The sequence below is a fragment of the Physeter macrocephalus genome, chromosome 14 (genome assembly GCF_002837175.3).
Source record: "Physeter macrocephalus isolate SW-GA chromosome 14, ASM283717v5, whole genome shotgun sequence".
In the NCBI taxonomy this organism is placed as follows: Eukaryota; Metazoa; Chordata; class Mammalia; order Artiodactyla; family Physeteridae; genus Physeter; species Physeter macrocephalus.
Window position 1 is genome coordinate 16052609 of NC_041227.1, and position 8988 is coordinate 16061596.

At 46.9% G+C, this 8988-nt stretch overlaps 1 protein-coding gene across 2 annotated transcripts in view; it reads left to right on the plus strand.

Annotated features, from left to right (window-relative positions):
• PTPRT (protein tyrosine phosphatase receptor type T) overlaps positions 1–8988 on the plus strand; it is a 1083615-nt gene that overhangs the window by 419598 nt on the left and 655029 nt on the right. For both annotated transcript variants that reach the window (XM_024128402.2, XM_024128403.2), the window contains exon 5: positions 8429–8544. In XM_024128402.2, the coding sequence (XP_023984170.1) occupies positions 8429–8544 (116 nt within the window). The remainder of the gene's footprint in view (positions 1–8428; positions 8545–8988) is intronic.

An 8988-nucleotide genomic window follows, 5' to 3' on the forward strand; every position in this document is an offset into this window, starting at 1 on the left:
GATGGATCTGTCCATTCAGTTATGCCCAGCAAATGTCTCTGCTGAAACAGACTTTATGTGAAGAGGGTCCCAGAAATCCCCCAGCTATGCTGGGTTTGTGTACTGGGCATACACATGAGTCCTCTTACCAGGGTTAAGTCTTCCCCTCCCTTGACTCCTGGGAATCAGCATCTGCTGCCCGTTGGAGAATGATTGTTGACCTCAGACCACATCGGGAGATGTCTGCTCTACTTGTGATCCACTTAACCTCACACACTCAGCCTTGCACGGCCATCAGTTTTGAGGCAGTCTCTCTGAAACAGGATTTCAGCAATCCCCAAGTCCTGTACACATCGCATCCTCGGAGCTGCATCCAGCTGCATGCCTGCTGCCCTGTGCTGGATGCTTGCACTAGGTCTTTCTGGTAGGCTCTTCCTCAAAGAATCTGGCCTGCTTCTCTCTCCTGGGATCCCAGAATTCTGTCCTCTCCTGGGAATTTTTACCTCCACCGTGACAGCCAACCTGACGCCTGTCTCTTGTCTCAGCCTCAACTCTGCCCTAACTCTACACACTGTCCATGGTTTGCCATTGCAGCCCCATGCTTCCTTCTCTCAGAGAAATCTCCATGGGCGAGGGTTCTCTGGAGGGTATTTGAATGCCTTTCCATGCCTAAAGTCTCATGGCTTCTCTTGGAATCCTCCTCCCATTGAGACTGCTTCTGAATTTTGGATTCTTCTGAGAGCTTCCTACTCCTCCCGCTGAGGAATGTGCGTTATGTGGTTATGGAATTGCTGAGAGCAAGTTACCCGGCAAATGGGCCATGGGACATAACTCAGGAAGACGTGACCCTGGCTGTGTTCTTGTGTGATGTGCTTCATCTGAGTTCAACTTAGATGCTTAGGAGGCTTAAGCTTGAAACTTCCTAGAAATCAAAATGTGCAACTCTGTGAAAGTGGCTGGAATTCGAAAATTCCATTTAACTCTCTGTGCAAATACTGGTGGTGCATATAGTCCCCTGAGGTCTATCCCTAGCTCCTGAGTCATGTGGGGTTGACCAGGGCCTAGCAAAGGCCCCTTCCCAAGGCCCCATGCTCAGTCCATAGCCAGTCAGGGTTTTTATTCATTCTTGCTTCCCGCAAGTCAATTACTGAGCATCAGTTATGTGTCGGGAACTTCTGCTGGACACAGGGGATACTTAAGTGACCAAGATAGGTAGGTGTTTGTTCCCATGTTGTATGCTTAGCAGAAGGACAGAGGGAGGAAGGACATTAAGTAAGTCACTAATATTAAGTAAGTAACTAATATTAAGTAAGTCACGAATATAATTTCAGACAGTGATGGGTTATGAATATAATAAATGTGAGGGACTGGGATGTGGAGGGGCTTCTTAGATAAAGTGGTCAGGGAGATATCTTTGAAGTTGTGGTCTGAGCTGAGATCTGAGTCATAGAAGGAGTTCACTGTATGAAGGTTTGGGGAGGGGGCATATTCTAGGCAGTGGAAAGGGCACGTGCAGAGGCCCTGCAGTGGGATCAGCTTGATGCTGCCAGCGTATCCTGAGTCTGGGGAACATGGGGGAAAGTGTTTCTGAGTGAAAGGGAAGCAGGGCCCTGAACATCATTGTGAGTGGTTAGATTTTTTTTTTTAACTTATCAAACTGTGTAATTTATTATTTTATAATTGAAGTATAGTTGATTTACAATGTTGTGTTAATTTCTGCTGTGCAGCAAAGTGATTCAGTTTTTTAAATATATATATATGCTTTTCCATTACGGTTTATCACCGGATATTGAATATGGTTTCCTGTGCTATATACTAGGACCTTGTTTATACATTCTATATATAATAGTTTGCATCTGCTAACCCCAGACTCCAATCCATCCCTCCCCATACCCCTCCCCCTTGGCAACCACAAGTCTGTTCTCTATGTCTGTGAGTCTGTTTCTGTTTTGTAGATAGGTTCATTTGTGTCATATTTTAGATTGTGAGTGGTTAGATTTTTTTAAATTAATTAATTTTATTTTTTCCTGCATTGGGTCTTCGTCGCTGCGCATGGGCTTTCTCTAGTTGTGGCGAGCGGGGGCTACTCTTTGTTGCGGTGCGCGGGCTTCTCATTGCGGTGGCTTCTCTTGTCATGGAGCATGGTTCAGTAGTTGTGGCACACAAGCTCAGTAGTTGTGGCTCGTGGGCTCTAGAGCACAGGCTCAGTAGTTGTGGTGCACGGGCTTAGTTGCTCCACAGCATGTGGGATCTTCCTGGACCAGGGCTCGAACCCGTGTCCCGTGCATTGGCAAGCGGATTCTCAACCACTGTGCCACCAGGGAAGCCTCATGACTGGTTAGATTTTAATCTAAGTGTAGGGAGGCACCACTGGAGGGGTTTATGCTGGGGATTGATATGATCTCATTTAATTGTTAAAAGATTACTTTGGCTGTTCTGTGGAAGAGGGGTTGAAGGGGGAATAGAGAAGAAGTCAGGAGACCTATGAGAAAGAAAGTTCTGGAGTCATGCAAGAGATGGTGATGTCCTGGACCAGGTGGTGGAGAGACATTCATTCACCATCCGACGTGTTTACTGAGCATATGCTCCATGCCAGACGCTAGTCTGGGTTCATGGGGGTGAGTAAGACAGATTCATTCTTTGCCCTCATGGGCTTCCAGTGATGTGAAAGAGACTGAAAATAAAACAAACAATCAGGTAATTATCTGGTCTATAACAGATGGTATATTAGTCAGCTAAGGCTGCCGGAACAGAATACACAGACTGGGTGGCTTAAGCAGAATTTTATTTTCTCACAGTCCTGGAGGCCCCAAATCCAAGATGAAGGTGGCAGGTTTGGTTTTGTCCATGGGCTCCCTCCTTTGCTTGCAGACGGCCGCCTTCTCACTTTGTCCTCACATGGTCTTTCCTCTGTGAACATGTGCCCCTGATGTGTCTTTGTGTGTCCAAATTTTCTTATAAGGACATCAGTCAGATTGGGTTAGAGCCCGCCCAGACAGCCTCATTTTAACATAATCACCCCTTTAAAGTCTCAGTCATCAAATACAGTCACAGTCTGAGCTGTTGAGCATTAGGGCTGCAACCTGTGAATTTTGGGGGGATACAGTTCAGCCCATAACACATGGTAAGCAGACTATGAAGAAACAGAGCGTAGAGATGGAGAGAGGTAGTGGACAGATTAGAGATGAATTTAGGAGGTAGAGCCCACTGGTCCTAAGTGATGGGGTTAGAGTAGGAGCCAGAGGCATCAGAAATGGTGCCCTGCTAGGTTTCTGGCTTCAACAGCTGGGTGGTGTGATTCTGGGGAGGAGGTGTGTGTGACCTTTCTTGGTTCCCACTATGCATGGGTCCTGGAGGCTGCTCATGGGATGGCGAGTCATGCAGCCTGCTAGGAGCTTCTGAACTGTCCTTTGGCCTGACAGTGCTTTTCCCCCAACCCCAGCCTTAATGCATTTATGACTTCACTCATAGCTTGTTAAAAACTTAACTATATTAAAAGAATGCATCCTCTTTAGGTCCTCAGGCTTGTAATTCTCCACTCTAGTTCCCTAAAACATTTTTTAAAAATTAAGGTATGGTCAGAGTTTATCGATTCCACTAAGTATTCCAAAAGTTCCAGGGGGCTTAGTGCATGATTTGCAATTGTATTCTCAGTCGATTTGAGCTGAAGTTATGACTTTAAACACTTGCCTGTCAGCGTCTAAAACAGTGACCGGAAGATAAGTGTGATACTCAACGGAAATTATTTTCTCCTACAAACTGAGACCTCTCGTCTATATTTTATGGCCCATTTAACATTTTTGTGTTATTCTGCAAATATTTTAGCCATAGTTACCCTCTGCTGCTCTTTCTCCGTATCAGCCATTAGCGGGGCCACTACGGTTATGACTGTGGACGATAAATGTCAGCATAATTTTCCACTCAGTTTCAAAGTTTCTAGCTCCTAGGTTGACTTTTAGAATTGTTTAAACTTTTTTTTCTTTCCCATCACAACCTTGTGGGGCCATGTCACGGAGCCCACGGTCTGCAGCACGTTTTTAATGCATAAAGTGCATTTTCTCTGCAATTGTGTGGCTTCCTACTGAGCACTGTCAGGTTTAAAGAGCGAGGTAAAGGGCACAATAATACGTCTTCAGATGCTGCACTGACATCTGCAGGAGTGTAAATGTCACCAACATCAAGGCATTTTGCCCCAAATGCACAGCCAGCTTTCTGTTAACCCCATTCCGCAGGGTCCCATTTTGGGGGCGCTGGGTCTCAGTGGGGAGTGACTGTGGGATGCTTAAAACCCCGAGCTGGTGGCTGGTCTGGGCCCCAAGGTCGTCTGTGCTTGGCCGAAGGTTGGTGAGTTGAAGCGGGTGGCATGATTGCTTTCCTGGAGCTGTAGATGCTGGGTGCAAACCACAGCTGGGAGAGGACTGGGCTCAGGATTGCACTGGGGTCGGGGTGGGGGGATGGGAGGAAGATTGGGGAGGCCAGGAGCTCAGAGACGTGTACCAAACAGGTCCCCAACATAAGGAGGATCCGCCAGAGAGAGAGAAAGAGATCTGTCGTGAGCTGGAGGTGAAACCGGGGCTCAAAGGGTAAGGGCATGTGGAGAGGGTGCTAAGCAGGAGGACGGTGGTCCGGAAAGGTCCCCGCGTTGAGGACCGCGATCTAGGGCTAGTGTGCGCGTGATACAACAGCACGGCGCCTAGAGGGGTGGGGACATCCCTGGTTTTATGGGTTCAGACCAGGCAAGACTGGCCAGTGGAAATTGTTCCATAAGAGCTATGTAACAGAGACAGCCAACTAGAAGAGCATGCCGGCAGTCGTGTTTTGTTAAGTCTACATAGTGTTTTAAGAAATTCAGTCAAGATTTTTTTTTAAGTTTATTTTTATTTTTTTATTTTTTAACATCTTTATTGGAGTATAATTGCTTTACAATGGTGTGTTAGTTTCTGCTGTACAACAAAGTGAATCAGTTACATATGTCCCCATATCTCTTCCCTTTCGCATCTCTCTCCCACCCTCCCTATCCCACCCCTCTAGGTGGTCACAAACCACCTAGCTGATCTCCCTGTGCCATGCGGCTGCTTCTCACTAGCTATCCACCCTACGTTTGGTAGTGTATATATGTCCATGCCACTCTCTCACTTCGTCACAGCTTACCCTTCCCCCTCCCCATATCCTCAAGTCCATGCTCTAGTAAGTCAAGATTTTAGAATGAGGGCTTTCACCTAAGGCTGGATTTCTCACTTGCCTTGAGAAATCGGATGATTGGCTACCCTGAGCACGACACTGTCGCATGGCCTCCGTCTGCTGGATTTAGGGAACTGCTAGCTGCCCCCTGCCTACGGGGCATGGGGTCTTTATCCAGTTCCCCTAAGTTCCCACCACTCCTTATTGCCTCCTCGTTGCTGAGGCTGGTGTCAGATACCAGTTATTAGTGTGCTTGTGATGTTGCTTTTCTGATACAGAGAAATCTTTATTTTACCCAAGTCTCTATGAAAGGTAGGAAAATGAATAAGGGGGCAAGGAGGTGGCAGTTTTGTTTTTGTTTGTTTTACAACTGAACCACTTTATTCCTTTACATAACTGTCTGGCTCCTGAAGGCGCATGCTTTCAACATCTCTGCTCTCTGTAAACCCTCGGTGTTTCACCAGAATTATTAACACCAGGGGCCGTTAAACCTCTGAATTCTCTACCACTGTACCTAGAAGGGAGGGAGGAAGAAGGATTGCAGATGAAAGAATCAAGGCAAGAGGTCTGCTAGAAAGGAGTCAGAAGCAAGCAGGAGAGGGAATTCCCTGGTGGTCCAGCGGTTAGGACTCCCTGCTCTCACTGCCGAGGGCCTGGGTTCAATCCCCGCTCGGAGAACTAAGATCTCATGAGCCGCGCATGGTGTGGTCAAAAAAAAAAAAAAAAAAAAAAAAGAGAAGCAAGCAGGGAACATTGATCCAGAGACAATTCATTTCTAGTTGCACAAGTCCCAGAGGTTAAACCATTTGCCCAAGGTCCCCAAGGGTGAGGGGAGATATCCTTTTGTAAAAACCCAACACAAAGCCTCCCAATATTGGAGCTAAGATTCTGTACCCCCTCCTTACCAGGGAGTAGATGTTCCTTCCACTTCAAACAGGTAGCATAAAGGGGCTTACAAGGTTCACTCTATCCCCACTTAAAAATTGACTTGAACTGATAGTTCCAAAAGTAACTTTACAAAATTATACAGGAGAGCAAAAAGGAAAAAATTTCAGACAATCAAAGCAGCATGGCATTTGTCAGGTTGACTAGATGCACGCATCTTCAACTCTGAGAAGCCCACAATGAGAGGACTTCCCCGGGCCTTGGACTCTTGACGCCATCTAGTCGTGGCGCCCTGGAGGTGGCATGAGGACTCTGAGCTGTTGTCACTTTGTTTAAAAACCTGAGCAGAAGCTGTATGTTTTTGCACAGCAAGTCTGCCTGATCGTGCCAAGGTCCTTGGCTTTTGCTGAGCGTTGCGGGTGGTGACACAGTTTGGTGGAGCAGAGAGTTCAAAGTGTGAAGGCCATGGGGACAGATGCCAAGGAAAGGAATCTCTTGTGGTAAAATATTCCAGAGCAATGAGAAGAGTCTGGAGGGTCAGCACAGCCTTGCCTGTGAGCCCTTTCTTTGGACCCTGGGCTCCAGGTGACACCGTTGACCTCCTGTTGTCCATGAGGCAAGAGAATGTGGTGGTTAAATGCTGAGTTTGGGGGCTTCCCTGGTGGCGCAGTGGTTGAGAATGTGCCTGCTAATGCAGGGGACACGGGTTCGAGCCCTGGTCTGGGGAGATCCCACATGCCCGCGGAGCAGCTGGCCCCGTGAGCCGCAACTACTGAGCCTGCACGTCTGGAGCCTGTGCTCCACAGCAAGAGAGGCCGCGATAGTGAGAGGCCCGCGCACCGCGATGAAGAGTGGCCCCCGCTTGCCACAACTGGAGAAAGCCCTCGCACAGAAACGAAGACCCAACAGAGCAAAAATAAATAAATAAATTAATTAATAAAACTCCTACCCCCAACATCTTCTTAAAAAAAAAAAATGCTGAGTTTGGGGCTAAAATGGACCTGGACTGAATTCTGTTCCTGTCATTAATGCTGTGTAGTGTTGGACAAATTAAACTTGGTGAGCCTTGGTTTCTGCTTCTCTAAAAGGGAAATAATACTAGTGTCTGCTTTAGGGAATATTATGAAGTTAACTTCAATAAAACATGTAAAGCATTTTTCACAGTGCCTGGCATTGTAGGAGCTTTCAATAAATGATGTTATTATTATTACTTGTCTGTCTGGATATTTGACTCCCTCTGAAAAGATGGCCAAAGGCCCTCGTTGAACCTCCTGATCCTCTTAACAACTGTCCATTTGATCGCATTCCAGGGGTGTTTGATGCCTGGTTCATCATTGATTTGGTTGATGTGATAGGGATCGTTGGCACTTTCGTGCCTTGATGAAGAAACGCATTCTTCTAGACATATAGATTATCAATCCACTCGTCTTTGGAGAGCTCACATAGGCAAGGACCTCTCTCCACAAACAAGAAAAGAGATGAACCCAAGTTACCCAACATAAAACATATGTTTAATTCTAGAACTGATTACCCATGGACACCATGAGTTTCATTTGAAAGTCGTTTCTCCTGTTACGCCGTGTCCCCGGAGTAAATGTCCCACCTCCATCCCATCCCTAGATATCATAGCTTAGAGTGAAGAGTGCAGACTCTGAATGTGTCTTGAATTCTCGGTGCCTTGCTTCACTCGCTGTAAAATAGAGTTAATACCACCACCAACTGCATTGGGTTAAGTGAGTTTCTATGTGTAGACACTGCCATGACACCAATCACGTAACCTTCATTCGCTCAGTGCTTACTACTAGTGTTCTCCTCCACCTTTTCTCCATCCTCCCCTCTTTGCCCTCCTCATGATCGGCATCGTCACCAAGGCCAGGTGTGGAAGTCTCAGGCCCAAAGGTGCTTCACTTCAGTTTTCTTCTTTCTGCTCACCCAGGTCTACAGGGAGATATCTTCTGGGGTGACCCCCGCACCCCTCCAACTTCCTTTTGCAAACACGGCAGTATTACCCAGCAGCTAATCATATGGATTTTGAGGCTCTCAGAGACATGGATTCGTGTCCTGCCTTCCCCAGTTTCTGGCTGTCTGACCATGACAAACTATGTAACCCTTCAGAGCATTAATTTTCTGGTTGGTGAAATGGGTTACTGCCCACCTTGTGGATTTTTTGTGAGGTTTAAGTGAGATGATGCAAGTAAATGTCTTAGAACAGTAACTGGCTCATAGGAAGTGATCAATCAACAGTAGCTTGTCACAGAGCCAGACCATCTCCTAAGCACAAACTTCCCCCTACCCAGTGCCCATCCTGAGCTCCCACCCGCCGACAGGGACATGGTCAGGCTGTTGAATTCTGTCCTCATATGCTTTTTGGCTTCTCTCTTAGGAAAAGCACCTCATTTTCTGCGGCTCCAAAATGTCGAGGTGAACGTGGGGCAGAATGCCACCTTTCAGTGCATTGCTGGTGGAAAGTGGTCTCAGCATGACAAACTTTGGCTCCAGGTAAGGATGGGAGGGGCCTCCTGCTCATACCTGCCCATCCCTTGGGAAGGGAAGAAAGTGTGTGCTGTGATAAAGGGCTTGGTGGGGAAGGGGAAGGGGTATTTTTTATGTTCTTCTGCTCCTTGGATGATCCTCTGCATCCTTGATCTTGTTCAATCTTAACTCTAATTCTGTTATGTAGGCATCAGTATTCCCCATTTTACAGATGGAGAAACTGAGGTCACAAACACAAAAGGGCCAGAACTAGAATTTGCAACTATGAGCTTTCCAGACTGCCTTCTAACGAACTTTGTCCTTTAAGCCCGGAATCCCAGGACTAAGGCAAACCTGGATATTTTAGATTCTGGGTACATTTGCATTTCCATATGACTTTTTTTTTTTTTTTTTTTTCGGTACGCGGGCCTCTCACTGTTGTGGCCTCTCCCGTTGCGGAGCACAGGCTCC